The sequence below is a fragment of the Glossina fuscipes genome, unplaced genomic scaffold (genome assembly GCF_014805625.2).
Source record: "Glossina fuscipes isolate IAEA_lab_2018 unplaced genomic scaffold, Yale_Gfus_2 27, whole genome shotgun sequence".
Lineage (NCBI taxonomy): Eukaryota > Metazoa > Arthropoda > Insecta > Diptera > Glossinidae > Glossina > Glossina fuscipes.
Window position 1 is genome coordinate 2762210 of NW_023998422.1, and position 18644 is coordinate 2780853.

The following is an 18644-nucleotide window of genomic DNA, read 5'->3' on the forward strand; positions in this document are numbered from 1 at the left end:
CGAGTTATGCATTCTTAACAAAAAAGTTTATTTGGTTATTTTTATCAAGTGAGAATGGCTGACAACCAAGCATAAAATTTCTTGTTAAAATATACAGTACAAAATAAATATATTAGAAAATACTTTACATAAATAAATAAATTGTATACACATGTTCGTGTGTGAATGTAGTTTTTAGATATCAGATATTGTTTTGTGTTTGTTCTTGATAAAGATGGCATGTAAGAGATAATAGATATAGCTTGGAAGTAAGTTATTTAGAACAACGCCATGTGGATTGTTTTTCTCTTATTTCATATAAGATACCATATTATTAATGGACATTTGTCGTAATGCATATAGATATAGTTTTATTACTTCTTTATTAACTATCTCAAATAATTTTATTATTAGTTTTATGTTTTGCAAAGAATATTCTTTTAAATCGTTGCAAAAATTGTATACAAACTTGTACATTTTTTAATTGAAATTCAGTATTTACCCCTTAAATTGATTCAGCTTCCAAAAATGCCGAAAAGGTTAGGAAATCTTTGCATCTTAAGAGTGTGTTCCATGATTCACCAAGTATATGCTTGCCAATGAGAGAATCACTTGTCTACATATTTTAGACGGCACTGTTCGACTTGTTTCGTATATAGTTATACGAAATTTTGCAATGCTGTCTTTTATAGAATGGGCAATCAAACACTTTTTTTTTCAACATTCTACCTTCATATACCTCATATTTTAGAACACCTTAACTATTCACCACGATTTTGTAATGTGCCAAAATATGTTTACACATTTGGTAGAAGTAAAGAATAACTGCAAAGTGTTGAGTATGAAAATCCCATTTGTATTTACATTATTATTGTTAACTCTGGTAACTCTAAACGCGCGCCATTAAGACAGCGAATTTGCGTGGAAAGTGAGAAACAAGAAGAAAAAACGTAAATTAAGTGAATTAATAAAAAAATCCAAATCCCACTAAAAATTTATTTAACTCTAAAGAAAAATTATGAAAAAATAAAATGCAATTTTAACAAGTGAACAATAAATAACAACGAGCGCAGTTATTTCGTCTGAATCTGAATTACAACGGGACACAAAACGTGTACATATCGCAATGGGACTTGATTTCGATGCGGTGGAATATTGTAAAAATGTGAAAATGAAGCAATCTCTGCCGCCGTACGCGTGTCCGGTGCCCAAGTGCGGTCGCAGTTACAAAACCGTAATTGGCTTGCAGTATCACCTGCTTAACTATGATCATGATAATCCACAACCGGTAACTCCAGTGGTTGCACCAAATCGAAAGAAAGCGCGTTCGCGGGGCACTAACCATTTAACGAAGGGCGGCAGTGGAAATTGCGGGGGAAATGCTGGAGTTAGCGGGGCAGGTGACGATGAACATAACGGTACCAAAGGTGGAGGAGGTGCACACCGCGTAACTAATCCCGAATCACTAGTGTCGTACAATGATGAAGAACAAACAGTAACGTTTAACATCGATAGCAAAAGTGTGCGGCTGGGTATACATCAGCCATTGCCTTTCATTGAAAATCAGGAATACGTAGAGTTGGTGGACAGAGGTTGCATTTTAAATGCGGATGCACCGCCTGTGGAAGAAAATGCTCCATGGGCTAAAGTGCAAGTGCCTGAAGCACGATTTCAGGAAATTTATGATTACAATGTACAGGATGCTCCTCTTCGTCCATTGGCTTATTATCGCTTTATTGAAAAATCTGCCGAAGAATTGGACGGGGAAATTGAGTATGACGTCGATGAAGAAGACTCAGCTTGGTTAGAATGGATGAATGAAGAACGGGAAAAAAGTGGTCATAATGCTGTCAGCATTGATACCATGGAATTATTAATGGATCGGCTAGAAAAAGAATCTTATTTCCAAGCAGCTGCTAATGGTACTGTAACCGGCCATGAAGTGGATGATGATGCCGTTTGCTGTATTTGTATGGACGGGGAGTGTCAAAATACTAATGTGATTCTGTTCTGCGATATGTGTAACCTAGCAGTGCATCAGGACTGTTATGGTGTGCCATATATTCCGGAGGGCCAGTGGCTATGTCGGCGTTGCCTACAATCTCCCAGTACGCCAGTAAATTGCGTGCTGTGCCCGAATACCGGCGGTGCCTTCAAGCAGACAGACCGAGGTCAGTGGGCACACGTTGTATGCGCCCTTTGGATACCCGAAGTACGCTTTGCCAACACGGTGTTTTTAGAGCCAATAGGTAAAATTGTCTATGATATTTTGTAATACTATAATTCATAGTAAATCTTATGTATGTAGATTCCATAGAGACCATACCTGCCGCTCGCTGGCGATTAACGTGCTACATTTGTAAAGAGAAAGGCTTAGGTGCATGCATACAGTGTCATCGCAACAGCTGCTACGCTGCTTTTCATGTCACTTGCGCGCAACAGGCTGGACTTTATATGACGATGGACATGAACGAGGGCGGTGCTCATAGTGATTCCTCAGTGCATGTGCAAAAGTATGCCTTTTGTCATGCTCATACACCAGATAACGCCAAGGCCAAATTAAATCTCAAAGATTTTGAAGACGCCCGTCATAAAATGAAAGAAGCGCGTAAAGCTTTGGCAAAGAAACGCTCCTCTGCACCAGTGGTTCTTATCCCTACAATACCGCCCGAACGCATTCAGGAGATTTCCAGCATGGTGCATATGCAAAAAAAGAAAGAATTCCTTGATCGTCTCATAGCTTATTGGACCTTGAAACGTAAATACCGCAATGGTGTGCCACTGCTAAGGCGGCTTCAGAGTCAGGGTAATAATCATGGCGTCATTCAGCGCAATGGCATCGAAGGGTCACCAGATACGTCCGAGCTATACCGTCAGTTGAAATATTGGCAATGCCTGCGACAAGATTTAGAAAGAGCACGATTACTGTGCGAGCTGGTTCGTAAACGAGAAAAACTAAAAGCCGCTTACGTTAAAGTTTGCGAGCACGTGGTAATGTTACAGTTGAATCCTTTAGAATCAGTTCTAACCAAATTACTGGATGCCCTGGAGGCTCGCGACACATCAGAAATATTCCGTGAACCTGTAGACACAACTGAAGTTCCAGATTATTTGGATATCGTGACCCATCCCATGGACTTGGGTACAATGCGAAATAAACTTCAATCTGGGCAGTACACTCATTTGGATCAACTGCAGGCCGATTTCGATTTAATGATACAAAACTGTTTAGCATACAACAACAAAGACACTGTATTTTATAGGGCTGGTATCAGAATGCGGGATCAGGCCGCTCCCTTATTTCAACAGGTACGAAATGATTTAGCGCGTGAAGGTCTGCTCGATAAAAGCCAGTCGGATCATGTTGATCATGTGGAGCATGAGGTAGAAGAAGAATTGCAGCGACTACTGGCATCATCGCCTTGTGAAGCTATTGTGCAAAAGCTCTTAATTTTGGCAGATAAATCTCAGGTGCTCAAGAATCCTTCATATCGCACGAAGAAAATCAAACAAATACGCCTAGAAATCTCACGTATGCGAAAATCTATTCAAAAGGCTAGAATAGCTGCTGTAAGTATTTCATTAATAAGAAAAACAAAGTTTTAATCCTCACTAGGCAAACGAAACAAATCTCAATTACAGCGAAACAATGCCAATTTGAGTGCAAATTCCCAAACAGAGGACGATGAAGAAATCGAAGAAAATCATAACGTCGAAGACATGGATGTTGATCCTCCAATCAAGCAACCGCAACTCCAATTGCATCAAACATTAGAGCAAATAACACCAAAACGATCACGTCGGCCGCACACACTCCAAAATCATGTACTTAGCGAGGATGACGAAGAGGAAAATCTCCGTCATGATGAAGATGACGACGAGGTTGAAGTAATGGTTGATGAATCAAAAAGAGCTAGCCACGCAGTACAAACGCCGCCTAGTAGTCCTGTAAAAAGTTTAAATAGTAGCGCCTCACCGGTAGGCGTTAATCGAAGGTAGGTTTGTAACAAGCGGAGCCTCTACCTTTTTCTGGTGACTAATTTCATATAATACTGGAAAGGAGAATGTCAACATCTTTTGAGTTAGCTCACAATGAGAGAGAGAGAGACAAAGAGAAGGAAAGAAACAAAGAAAGAAAAGAATTAGACAGCGGCAAAATTAGGTGGTGTCACAACAAATCAAGCGAAGCTCCTTCTAAGGCTAAATAGGAAGATATTTTCAGTTCTATATAGACAAGAGTGTATGTAGGTGGGCACAGGTAAACAACCTTGAAATTTTGTAGATAGCTTTCTTCCAGGGTTGTGTTGTTCTTTAACGCTTTCAATTGTTTACGATAGAGATAGACACAGACTTGAAATGATAACTTCGCGGTTATAATTAATTTTGAATATAAATGTACCTAATTGCAGAACTGCCGTGCTGTTCACGCGTAAAGCCCAGGCAGCTCTTAAACGGCCAGCAGAAACCCCTGCAACTCCGGTTAAAGAGGAAAACACAAATAGCAGCAGCGGTAACATGACCGGGGTATCCTTAATGTCTTCAATGAATAGCGCGATGACTGCGGCAGTTGTTACTGCAACGGCTCTGGGATCCTCGGCCTTGGCGATAGCTAATAAATATAGTGGGGGCCTTAACCAGCTGACGCCATTATCAGCCAGTCTAAGTCAGGTTACGACAAGTTTGGCAGGAAAATCTCCGAAACGAAATGCTCGGCACAAACGCCTTTCGGAAATGCGTAATAGTGCTTCTATGTCGCCGAAAAAATCGCCTAATCGAACGCCGCTGATATCAGCAGCCGTTGTTGCTGGCACGCATGCACCCTCATTGCCTGCAGTGCCGTCTATACAAACACCTCCCGCTCCAAACTTAAGCAATTATGAGGACATGCCCGACAAGTTTCTTATTTATCGAACGAACAACGAGCGTGATGTCAGTGACAGCGAGGATGACGACATGAGCGATATTTCAGCCAGCCCGTGCAGTAGTTGTTCAGGTTTAAGTGTTAGTTGCTCTGGATCAGATTATGATTCAAGCGAAGACGATGAAGACGATGAAGAGGACGACGAAGAAGATGAAGATGAAGACGAAGTTGGACAAAACAATGTTGCTGCGGCGCCGTCGTCGGCCGAAGTTGAGTCCAATGACTGCACAACCAAGGGTGAAGGCAACGGCGGACCGATGAGTTGCAGCGGTGAAAGTGAAAATGAAGAAAATGCTGATTCCGACACACAGACACGTAGCATCGCAAGACGAACGCCAACGCCTTCGGAAAAACGTGCAAATAAAACAACACGAAATAAACAAAAGAAGAAGCCGCCCTCCCCGCCAATAGCAAATCCTCAAACAACTACTTCAGTTAAAAGCAGTACACGTTTAGCGGTCAATAAGCAAGCGGTTCAACGCACTGCTACACCTACACCAAATAATCTCCATAGCGCGATGAAAACGCGAAAAAGTAACAATAATGCAGCAATGACAGCTAACAACAACACTGGGAAAAATAAATTAAATAACGTTAATAGCAGTTCAATGGTTGCAACTTCAAATTCCACGCTTAATAGCATAGGTGGTGAACACTTATTGAAACCGCCACTGGAGCCGTTGCAATTAGTTTGGGCGAAGTGTCGCGGTTACCCATGGTATCCTGCCTTAATTTTAGATCCGAAAACGCCTAAAGGTTACGTTTATAATGGTGTACCACTACCGGCACCACCTAACGATGTGTTGGCTTTACGCAAAAATTACCCGCAAGATATGGAAGTTTTTCTTGTTTTATTTTTTGATGCGAAACGCACCTGGCAATGGTTACCGGCCAACAAATTAGATATATTAGGCATTGATAAACAGTTGGATCAGCAAAAACTTGTCGAATCGCGCAAGCCTACGGAACGAAAAGCGGTAAAAAAAGCCTATCAGGATGCTTTGCATTATCAGAGTCAGGTTTCCGATCTGGAAGGTCAAGGACCTGATCCGATTATGTGAAAGTGTTTACATGTCAGTCCCGTAATGACTGACATTAGTTAAAATTCGCTGTTCGATGACTGTTTATTATCAGTAAACTTGGAGCAGACTACTCTCACTCCATACTGGGTTCTTCAATTCAATCCGGGTTTGCATAACACGACACGATACGAAGAACTACAGTTTTGTATAAATATGTATTTCGACTTTTTCTTTTTTTTATTTCTTTCCTCTTTTATCAGCCTTTTTTGTATATTTGAAACTTGATTTGATATATCATAGCCATTACACAGCTATTCTTGTTATTGTAATATATATTTTTATAAATAATTATCATCGAATGGCGTATATCTAAACGGGATACGCGATTCGACTTTCTAAATGTAAAAGAGAGTGTATGAGAGTGGATGATATTGTGGTACCTTTCCTATTAATGCTTTTCATGTTTCTAATAAATGTTACAGAACTTTTGTGATCCGTAAAAACTTACAACCTTTAACTGGTTTGGGTTCAAATTTTTTTAAAAATGTTCTAAAAAAATTAAGCGAAAAAAATAGTCATCTCTCTGACTTGAATTGTTTATATGTATGCGTTTTTAAAAGCTTTTTAAAATTTAGAATTTTTTTTTTTAAATTTTAATTCCCTTAAAATGGGATAAAATCCAACAGAGAAGGAAAGATTCACATACGCCTGTAATAAAACGGAAGATAAAGTTGTTTGTATTGTTTATTGTTAATATTAACCGATTTTGATTATTATTTAATTTTTTCATATATATATATATAGCGTAGTAATATATATATACATATATATATACCTACGTGTACGTCTCTACATTTAAGTATTTGAATATTATATAAAAACTTTTTACTTCTTTGTTTTTAGTAATTCTCTCACTTGCTGAGAATGCCCTCCATTAGTTTATTATTTAAGTTTAAAATTATATTTAAAACAAAACGCAAAAAAAAAACAAAAAAAAAAAATTCTATATTTAAAAATAAATAATGTGTAAAAAAAAACATACATTTTTCAGATATCTTAATTTTATTGTTTTCGTTTTGCTTATAAATTTATTTATAACAAATAAACATGTATATGTAAAATTCATATCAAATTTTTTTTTGTTTTTTTAAATTGAGCACATTTTTGTAGGTTTTTTAAAAATTATAAATTTTTTAAAATCAATTAAAAAGAAAATAATAAAAAATAAAACGGAAAAGAAAATTTTTAAAAAAACTGAAACAAACTCGGAAGCGGGAATAAATTATAGGGTAAAATAAAAAAATTTTTTCTCTTTAATTTTTTTTTTTTTTATCAAATACATTGAACAGCTCTCAAGTCCCTATTTTTTAAAATTTTTTTTTAAACAATCTCGTGCAGACACTATAACTTATATGTTAAGTTTTTACTGATTAATTATGTAAAAAAAAAAAAAAAAAAATATATGAAATAGTTCTCAAAACCAATATTATTAATGTAAGATGAAGATAAATCATACTTTTGCACACATCCAAAAACACACGAACATACCTACACCTACACCCACACTTCTTAACACAAGCATACAAAATTAAATCTTGTAATAAATCTTAAAAAAGCAAAAAAAAAGAACAAAAAAATCATTAAAATAAAAGTTAATTAAAACTTATTAAGTTTTTGAAGTTAAATTGTTTTCTATTCTTTATCATTGGCTAAATTTAATCAGCCATTCCAGCCCTGCTCTACTATCCTCTCACTGTCTCTCTCCATCACTCACTTGTCCACATATTATAATATATTTTCTGATGATATGTGTGCTTAGCCTGGCGCATGTCGGCTTCTGTTGCCCTTTTGTAAAAATTTTTATATGTATATATTATATAAATATATAGATTTTTGTTCTGATTTTAGTTTGTATAGTTGTTTAAAAATTCACTACAACTCTCATAAGATATTTCATTACTCTTTTAAGAAAAAAATAAAAAACCGCTAACTAAACTAAAGACTTTGTCTAAAGTCTTACACTAGAAAAAAAGCCAAGAAAGGAAGAAAAAACTATAACAGAAAACAAACACAAATACCGAAATAAATGTTAACAAGAAATTTAAATAAGTTTTTTATGCTCTTGGAAATGAAAGGAGATCGGAATTAGTTTCGATCGTTTTTTTTTTTTTTTTTTGTTGGGACATGTTATATAAGGCAAAGAGATGGAACTTTCACTCATGATGCGCGGGTATAGCAAGTTTGTAAGAGTGTATGGAGCATCAAGAAGGACTTGAGATACACCGATCAACACGAATTGTCATTCTGAATCGGTCTGTCGGCCTGTCTGCCTGTCCCCCTTGTCTTTCCTTATAATGCCTTATTTTAAGAAGCCGTTACATGAATGCCTATATTAAGCGAAGTAGAACAGGATGGGATCTTTTCCCACTATAGTGGTTTTAGCGCTGACACTACATTGTGCCGCTTGCTGCAGTCCACAGTCAAGTACTTAATAAATTTGAAATTTTAGTCTTCTTTTTCTGCTGTCTTGAAAAACACTCATAGGGAGCGGTGTACGAATAATGGATGAATAATATATATATTGGAACTATATGTCCACATGTTAGATTGCTATTTCGGGACGCTCTTGTTTATAAACTATCTCGTTGTTATGTACATTTTTTAGAGTTTTTTTTAAATATTTATTTAGCACGATAAGTTATTAATTTCCACGGACCCTGGCGGAAAAGTTGTAAGAATTAAGAAATTTTTTTCAATGACTTCTTCAAAATAGGTCTTCATGTGGGAAATTCATTTCTAGCGGGCCTCGTCTTCTGCCACAATATGTCAGTCCATTAAATGTCATCAAAATGTTCGACAAATTGCAACCTTGAGTGATGAAAAGCGGACATACCTAGAAAGACTACCAGACGTACAGATAGAGAGAACTGCGTAAATTAATTTCGACGATCAGAACGATTTGGATTCGCTTGTTGTGAGATAATTTGTTTCAAAAATTGTGACCTTGAGATTTGAAACAGGATGATAGACATGTTTAATTATTGTAAAAAGCGGTGACGTTTTTCTCATGTTCTTCCAGGTATTATGCACTATACTTATCATATTAGTAAGGGATTTGATAAGATGACACGCGCTCGATATGATTTTGAAAATTCATTAATTAACGAAACTTCCAGACGAACACATTTTTAAATCCTTTATTTTCGATGCAACAATTCGCGGTCAAATCGTAAGCAGCCAATTTCGTCAGAAAGGGCATTTTCGTCGTTGATAAACCATGACGTCCAGGATCACCGATTAATATCATTTTGCCGGCATCGGCCAGATTATCCAACCAAGGAAACAGAATATCAGCAATTTCTTCATCATAGAATAGATCGCCAATGCAGATAACTTCTTCTTCCACGGGAGAGCCGATTAAATTCCTACTTGAAATGAACAACTTACATAAGTCGATCGAATTGAGCTCAGCATTTACGAGAACTGAACAGCCGGCGGCTAAAAATTATCAAAATACAATTTTCCAATTAGAAATGTTAAAATATTTTGATCTGAGGCAGATAGGTATTAGGAGGATTTTAAAAAAATAAGAAGAAAAATGAAATGTGAAAAAAGGGAGAGAATAATCAGGACAATCGTGTATCGTTCAGAGCTTGATATCTTATAAATTGTCTGCTTTAGTATAAATTGATTATAATTTCGTTCAACATTTTTCTGCTTTAGCTAGTTGTTGCTTCCAACAACACTTTCTGTTAATCTCCTTTTAGTCCTTGAAAATCCCAACACATGATTACCTTCATCTGTATCGTTGGCTAAGGCATATTTAGCATTTTTCTTGATTGCAGCTATTGATGTGGCTCCACAACCACAGCCCACATCTAAAACAGATTTTCCTTTGACAAGGTCGGGACGTTCTAAAATAAATCTATCGCAAATTAGAAACAATCTTTAGTAGAATGTTGAAAATAAGCTTTAATATGAATACGTACTTACTCAGCGCCTGACCGCCGGGCCAATAGAAACCCCAGAATGGATCATTTTTAAATAAATTTTCTAATTCTGCGGTTAATCGTGCATTAAATAAACGACATTCGGGTGTTATTAAGTGTAAAAGAATCTCCGGCGTTAAATGTTGATCTGAGATTTTTGTCTCTTTTACAATTTTTTCCTTTAGATTTTGAAAGCAGCTATAAAAAAAAAAAAACACCACAGCAAGCATATAGAGGGACCCACAATTAAATATTTTACTTAATATAGTTTGCTTTATAACGACTTTTCAAAATGTGATGCTGTATGAGATGTGATAGAAAAAGTGTTCCGATTCGAACCATTTTCAGTAGCATTTGTTCTTGGGCCAAATTATGTCGGTACATCCAATTTTCGCGAAATATCGCAAAAATTGTAGCCTCTGAAACAGGGCAAGATTGACACACAACCGGACGGACAAGCTCAGATCGATGCAAAAATTAATTCTGAATCCATCGGACGGGTTTTGTTTTAATGGAAATCACGAAATGATCCGATACCTTAACTTTCTTGGGCTTTGAATAGCTAGTCAATCTAGATGAAAGCAAAAAAATATCCTCGGCGAGTGCCATTACCTTGTCCCTGAAATTCGTGAGTAAGTAATGCTGTATCAAACGAAATGCGGAAAAGCTTTGTCGGTAAAAATTAAATCTTTTTGCTTTAACAAGAGGAATTTACATAAGGGTTCTTGTACGTTCTAGGAAGTATTTATGTTTACTTTTCGATCCTCCCCACGCCTTTATAGGTCGAAAAAATTAATTTTGAATATTGTATATTGAATTTTGGTTTGTACTCTTAATTTAATATAGAAATTAGCCGGAGCAAGTTTGGACCGTGTATATCTTATTTTTTGTGACCAATTCCTTATAAAGGCTTCTATTCTATCCTATGAAAAAAATGATTAAAAATTATATTGATTGAAGAGGTTTAAATTATTTGACCGTCCGCTTTGCCCGATTATGATGGTTTCGCATGTTTCTTTTTATAGACATCCCCGAAAGAAGAGGGGACGCCTTTCCGTCCGTCCGTCTACGTAATGTCTCTTGTAAACATTCTCATGGCCGTAAAAATGAAAATATCGACTTCAATTTGGCAGAAATATTAGAAGTTTTTGTACGCAGATTAGTTTGAAAATGAGTCAAACCAGTCGAACGACACGCCTACATTACTACGTAAAGCGAGGAGACATCCGTTTTTCGAAAGGACGTAACATATAACGAACGTATATTCTATGGGCGACGCTTTAGTATCTGCATAAAAATAGGAAAAAATGACCACGCCTACCCAGTGTTATAGTACATCAAAGTTTAATTTTGCTTTCAGTACCTTTATAACACGTAGAGAAAAAGCTTCAAAAGCCCCATAAAGTATATAAATTCTTGGCTAATTTCAAATTAAGAATGCACCTAAGCATATGAGTGTATTCGTCTGTCCATCTGGCCGCCTGCCTAATTACGCAGTATTCGTGGTAAGAATTCTCCCGTTCGCATATATGAAAAATTTACGAAAGAAGGTAAGAATTACTCGAACCGGTCAAAGGGTATGCCTACAATGCCCACACAAAAATTCTGAATACCTTTGGTCTTCGTGTGTTTTGTTTGTTGCTCATCTGAAGTACGTACATCAGGTAAATTTTCATTTTTATTCCGAAAATAGAAAAAGTCAACCGCGCCCATCCCTTATTATAGAGTATGAAAAATTTGTTACCTTCCCTTTCTTTAGGATCACGGTAATGGGTATAAAAGATTCTTAGTTGGTTTTTATTCTTTTCGTGGAGCCAAGCTGTTGCCAAGAAATATTACGCGTGAAGCTATTCCCCAGCCCGACAACTCTTCGTTTTTACTTCTCGATAATGCATCGATTCTGATTTCTGTTTGTCTGACTTTCGGGTATTCTCGAAACTCAAAAAATTGCTCGAATGGAAAAATTCGCTTTTTTAGGTGAAAGTCAACAACATAAACGTATCTCAAGTCTCACAGCGGAAGAAGATGCGCTCTTGCGAATCGAAAGCCAAGAGTTGTCTGATAAATAACTTCATGCCTAATATTTATTGTTAAAAGCTTGGCTCAGCGGAAGGGATTAAAATAATTTCTGTGAATTTACTGTAGTGGAGAGGGCAACCTTCCAATTGAGGAGACAATTAACCAAGAGGATGAATCAAATCCTGCTCACTATGGAACGGCGTAAGTGCAGCTCATAAACTATTAGCATCTTTCATACCACTCGAGGGTTTCTGAAAGGGCAGCACTTAGAGAACTGTAATGTGATTAGAAGGGTTAGACCTTGTTAACATATAGCATTTGAATTGAAACTAAATTTAAAACCACCGGTAAATTTTCTATGAGCTTCATTTCATTGACAGCGGTTGGTTCCAGCGTTTGAGGTGTAGCTAAGGCTTGATATTGCAAGTGCGTCGTGCGTTGTATCATTTCAAAATTATATTTCTCATCTGTAGCGTGCTGATCGATTATGAATAAATCGCTATCTGATTTGCATATAATAATAAAACCCCAGTTAAATCGACCAATCACATCCATACAGGCAAAGCTTCTTTTTTCAGCTCATTTTCGGCATTTTTATTTTGACTGGGCGTTGTTTCGCTTTTGAAACGTAGACGTTCTAATTTAGCTTTGCTTTCCCCCTCAGATTTTAGGGCGTCCTCAGCCTTAATTAAGGCTATCTTCGATTTCTTTAAGAGTAACGAAAAATTGACTTGAAATGTTAGAACGTTCTTTAGTGTCCGAGTCGCTAACATCGAGTTCAATTAGGTATTTGCGATGCGTTTTTCTGTACAATGCGTGAAATGCGTAGACGATTATTGTGCGTTGCTTGTCTTTTCTTATTTTTGCGTAATTAGTTTGGATTTTTTCAATAAATTATTTAACATTCGTTGCGATGCGTACAAGTTTGATATAACTTTTAATTTCTTGTAATTACATAATAAAAGTACGAAATTGTTTTATACGTTTTCTTTGAAAACTTTTCGCAATTATTATAATTTATGTATGTATTGTCTTCCATCTAGCAAAGCTATATCCTATCTGGAGTATTTAAGGACGAAGGAAACGGTTGTCGCACGCATTATTTCAGAGTTTCGATCGTTGACAATAAATACAAAATGTACTATCGTTTACCGTTATTTGGTGTAAATGTTAAAGGTTGGTTGTATTTCGGTTATATCGGTAAACGTAATCAAGGCATAAAGTGTTTGCTTCTTTTAAACGCTATACTAACGTTAGTGGCAGGCATACTGCTGTACATAAAAACTGACGATATTACAAACGTGATTAGAGATATGTTCAAAACGGCGATACTTTTCAATTCACTCGTTCGCATATTGTTTGTGATTCGAAATCAAGAGGATTTCGTTAAATTTATGGAAGGAATCGAAAGCTGGTATCAAGAATTTAAGGTAACTTAACCGAGAGCGTTGGTGTATACACTTATGATTATATTAAATCAACTTTCCTCGTTTCCTTTAAAATTCTCGCCCAGATATGCGTATACAATATCTATAATATTATTAATAATATTAACATATATACATATAAGTTTTTGGTAAATTAAAGGCCGCAGCAAGATAAACTAACTTAGAATTAAGAATTTGACTACAAACGATAAGAATTCACAAAGTAGTTGTTAAGACTGAGTAAATCTTGCAGTACGATATATTTTAACGACTATCACCATTAAAACGGCTCACATGCAGCTCAGTGAAACCACCAGGAATTAAGTTATCAATCCCGTTATACAATTAAGCCGCTACTATACAAGATCTTTTCGTCTAAGATTTTTTCGTCTAATGGATCCGAAATGCAGGAAATATTCACGCACCACCACTTGGGCTGATTAGTCGGGCGTAGGATACTACGATTTATTTCGGCAGCGCGAAAAAACTCTGCCAAAAGCAGACGACGCATGATCTCTTCTCGCTATTCTCTAGACATCGAATATCATTTACACCTTACATTACTAGCGGTGCAAAAGTATAATTAGTGTGTATGGATGTAAGCAGCACCCGGAGTCGTGTTCAACCTATTGGCGGCAATTTTGAAACATTTTGATGAAATTCAATACATTGATATGGTTTGGCCCAAGATGGAACATTGTTGAAAATGGTTCGGATCGGATCACTTTTTCGACCCTATATAATATCTGCATCTATCCAAGGTTTTGCAATTTTTTTTTTTTTTATTATGCAGAGAACAATTGTGCCAATTGGTCCAATTAGTTTTCGTCAGTAGCACGCTCGGCAAATTGGAATAGATTTCAGTGCGGCATTTGCGTGCGGCTATGCGATACATTTGCTACTTGTTAGCACTTATACATTCAAAGAAAAAAAGAACCATATGGCACACAAAATTTTGTTCCGTTCCCTCTTCAAAATCGTTCATAGTGAAATCGTAATATCAAGATTGAATTTCTTTTTTGTATTATATGATGAATTATTCAGGGACTGTCCACTGATGCGGATGTCCGCGTTTGTAGGCGGATAGGTGAGAATCAAAGGGGTTACCAACCCCTTTGGCCGGGGGAGTTGGTCGCAATTATACTGATTGCTGAGTCGATGAAGGCCTAACACTTACTTAGCTACCGATTGAGCACACACCCACTAGGTTGCGGCTAACTACCAATCTTTCGACAGGTGACATCCCTTGAATGATTGGTCATATAATAGAACCAAAAGAAATATTAAAAAAAATAAGATTGAACCTCTTAAGAGATTTTTTAATGGCCTGAATATTTGCAAGTTTTTAGCTGTATTGTATAGTAATTACCTACAAGGGCTCATTAAAAAGTGTTAAGCTAAACGAAAGATGTTGTAAATAATTTCAGATTTTAATGAAATACACGATTTCTTTTCATTTCAGGATGATAACGATGACATGGCCCTAGAAATTTTAAATCGTTTGCCAAAGTATACGAAATTTGTTACTACTTTTGGTCTTTCATTCGGTTCGGTTGGTGCCGTCGCTGCGGGAATAACTGCCGTTTTATGGCAAAGTAACTCTTTGCATACCTAAGAAATATCATTGATTTTTATTTTTAATATAATTGTACGCGTACAGCTCATATCTTTCCAATTTACATTCCGGCTGTTGACGCTTTCGAGAGTCCTTTGATTGAAATTATCAACTTGTGGCAATCAGTAACAATTGTTCCGTTCATAATGTCTGCTTATATATTATTTACTAATCTATTCATTTCATGGCTGATGTTTGGCATCGGTTTATTGGAAATTTTATGTAAAAAATTTGAACAAATGTCGTCAGCAAACGATGCGGAGAGACTGCGTAATTTAAAATATCTGATTAGATATCATAAGCGAATTATAAGGTAAATAATATATAATGGATTAATCAATAATGAGATCACGTTCTATCGATACGCATAAGTGCACATCAGATGTAGAAAGCAATTTTCACGAAACGCTGCTTGAAGTCGATTAAAACTTTCGTTAACACTAGTGACTGACTACGTTAACACTGGTGACGGACTACGCAGGCTGAGCAACATCGTACGACACGTTCGATATTGCATAATGTGTTTCCGATACATAGGTCCTTTTACGATATATTCTCCGTGTACGCCGCATATTTTCTTGTAAGTCAGCCAAGTATTTTTGCCATTTTAGTAATAAGAAGTCAGAAACTCATGCTAACCTTGTAAAAGCCGTCAAAGACGCTTAATGCATTTCAATTGTAAAACATTTCTGCAAATACGGGCATGTTAATTGATCGATAGTCTTTCAACTGGCATTAAAATAGGGATTTAAAAAAAAATATTTCTTTCATAGAGCACAAATTAAAGCTTCTTTTGTCCGTGTCAGGACACGGAACATTAGATAGTCCTCGTAAAGGTATATATCGCGGATGAGACGAGTATCTAGAATTTGAATTGCAGTTTTTTGTCGATAGGCGAACCTGATTGTAGGCGTAACTTGATAATTTTCAAACCCGTTCCAAGACTGTAACGTCACCTCTCACCTTTCACTCTCAATTTTTCAACTGTGAACTTTCTAACCATAGTAGACTACAGATGGGTCGACGGTTTGACCGACTTGTTTACATTCAGATTTTACATCTTACATCAAGAATATATCTATTTTATGAGATCTTCGACGTGTATTTCTGCATAATACAAATGAAAGGTTGAGTACATGAATGTGAAGCGAAGAGAAGCTACGAAGACACGTGCTCTCTTCTCAATATTCGAAATATAGTTAAGATTTATTTACATCCCGAATATCGGGCGATACTTTCTTTCCAAAAGCATTTAGTTCATTTACATAGGCAGACATCGGACGAACGAATGGCCAGACACGTTTACACCGGTTTCAAAAATGATTCTCAATCGATCGGTATAATAAAAGATGAGTTTATTTTTAATTTTTATGGGTTACATACACTCATACAAACTTAGCGTGCCTTATACCACAGGTGATGTATGTATATGTATGTAGAAAAATAATACACACATACACTTCAACAAATAATGAATCACTCTTATCTATGAAAATGAACAGATATAGTCAGAAATTAGAGGATCTGGTGGCATTGATTTCTATGGTGGAACTAATCTTATTTACCGTTATGCTGTGTTTTCTCTTCGTCTTCTTCCTAATTGTAAGTTTCGCTTGGCATATTCTCTGTTATGTAGCTATGGCTTTTTTTTCAATTTTTGATCCTTTATTTTCATGCTTTAGACAGACAATTTTGTTGATCAGGTTGCTACCTTCATATATATATTCAGTATATTTTATGTTTTATTCATCTCTTACTGGCACACAAACGCGTTTTCAGCCGAGGTTTGTTTTAAAATGAATGCAATCAACTTTTGGTAAAATTTCTCAATTAAACCTTTTTGTAGAGCTTGAAAATTCCTGACGCTGCTTATGGCATTGATTGGGCTGAATCAGGCCCGGAAGCGCGAAAATGTCTTTTGATATTAATATCGCGCAGTCAGAGCGCTTTACAGGTACGTGGAAATGTTCAGTGTGAATGAAATAGTCGAACAGCATAGGATTGTAATTTTTCTTGTCATTTTTTACACTCACCCACTGTCTTGGGGGTGCATTATATATTTTGACAGCCAATGATCCACAAGTCGCACTTTTATAATTAGCGATGTTTTCGTTCCAAGTTACAATTTCCAATAAGAGCCTTCACGTTTACAACTGACGCTTTCAGGAGTGCAAACAAGAAAATTTTTTGCAAATGCCCTTAGGCTGCATTTTGCTTTAGGATTGGGCTGAGCATATGGAGAGCAATGTGAACAAAAAGAAAAATGCGGCCAAAGCCTTAGCATGTAACCCCATAAAACATCTTCTTGCTTATGATTGGCGTTTTTACAGGAAAACACTAAAAGCAATAAGTGGGGACATATGGAGGCACATGTAGAAAAAAAAAGATTCATTGAACTTAATACGTTCAAGTTAAAGTAAGAAAAAGTTTTTTGTGTTCTTTGTGTGACATTTGCAAGTGATCCGAGCAGAGTGCTTCTTTGCGCAATAACTGTGAACTTCTTTTTTATTATACCTTAAAGGAACATCTAAAGACCAAAATTTGTTTTTAAGCCATCAGCGGGGGTCAATATTTTCCACGGGTCACTGTTCTACAGTAGACTTGTCTTTCCGTAGGGGTTATTTCTTACTTGACGTGGAATTGAGACAACGCAGCTCTCATCATTTACATGTAGAATAGTAATGCTCGAGGCAGCAATCTACACTAAGCTAGAGTTTAGCGAACTGGGAATAAGTAAGAATAACTTAAAGCTACGCGTGGGAACGTGGGAACGAACTTGTGACTTTGATCTTTGTAGTATTTCGTACGTGCTAAGTTTTTGTGAACGCCGCGATATTAATTCATTGTATCAGTTGAGTCATTCTTATTTTCTGAATGGATATAAGCTGGTCTGTCTGTGTGTGGCTATCCGATGTGCGCTATCCATGTGTTCTTCAAGATATTTTAAATAAATCAAGTATACAGATTTGCGTCGACTCGCGCTATTCTTACATAGAAATATCACTATAAAGTAGCATATGGCTCTTAATAGTCGGCTTGACTCGACTAGAACATTTTTACTTCTTTCTAATCATTTTTAGATCTGTGCTGGCGGCATAGTTCCCATGACTTTAGAAACCTTTCAGGCACTTTTAAATGCTACGTACTCATATTTCACCATGTTGCGCAGCTTAATGGCTAAGTAAGCCGTTTTCTACCTACATGGAGCAACTAGAACAAAAAGTTGAAGAGTTATTCATCGGTGCACAGAAGAGTTCATCGATGCAGAGGAGAACATAAACTTGCAATGTTTGTAATTTAATACAAAAACTCGGTACACGTTTCGCTCATTAAATGAACAAAATTGTTAAAAAAAAAAAACATAATTTCCTTAATATACATGCAAAAGGACGTGAATGTGTAGCGTAAGTACAGCAAAATTTCTTCAGTTTCTTCATTACGGGTATGCAGACCGTGCGTACATTTAGATAGATGTACCGATGAAATCCATTTTGCGTTCCATAATGTTATTAGATGATATATATAAAATTGCGTTAAAATTGCGATCACGATCGGAATGCAGGAAATAAATGAAAGATTATCACTTGTGTTAATCTGAACTCAAGCAGAATGCATACTTACATATATGTGCATATATGTATATACCGTTGCAAATGTATACATAAGTTCCTT

General features: G+C 36.4%; 3 protein-coding genes across 3 annotated transcripts; 2 read left to right on the plus strand and 1 right to left on the minus strand.

The window, feature by feature from the left end:
* Window positions 1-970: 970 nt before the first annotated feature.
* On the plus strand, window positions 971-6921 carry LOC119635889 (bromodomain-containing protein 1). The gene is made up of 4 exons (XM_038030914.1): window positions 971-2228; window positions 2288-3549; window positions 3622-3974; window positions 4389-6921. The coding sequence occupies exons 1-4, from the start codon at window positions 1106-1108 to the stop codon at window positions 5959-5961; spliced, it is 4311 nt and encodes a 1436-aa protein (XP_037886842.1). The 5' UTR covers window positions 971-1105; the 3' UTR covers window positions 5962-6921.
* Window positions 6922-9082: 2161 nt separating this feature from the next.
* LOC119635794 (electron transfer flavoprotein beta subunit lysine methyltransferase-like) lies at window positions 9083-12703 on the minus strand. The gene is made up of 4 exons (XM_038030798.1): window positions 12480-12703; window positions 9916-10109; window positions 9717-9836; window positions 9083-9420 (listed from the first exon to the last, which is right to left on the minus strand). The coding sequence occupies exons 1-4, from the start codon at window positions 12701-12703 to the stop codon at window positions 9083-9085; spliced, it is 876 nt and encodes a 291-aa protein (XP_037886726.1).
* Window positions 12704-13066: 363 nt separating this feature from the next.
* LOC119636029 (odorant receptor 43a-like) lies at window positions 13067-18157 on the plus strand. The gene is made up of 7 exons (XM_038031101.1): window positions 13067-13360; window positions 14820-14952; window positions 15018-15285; window positions 16475-16574; window positions 16655-16756; window positions 16819-16926; window positions 18053-18157. The coding sequence occupies exons 1-7, from the start codon at window positions 13067-13069 to the stop codon at window positions 18155-18157; spliced, it is 1110 nt and encodes a 369-aa protein (XP_037887029.1).
* The last annotated feature ends 487 nt before the right edge of the window (window positions 18158-18644 follow it).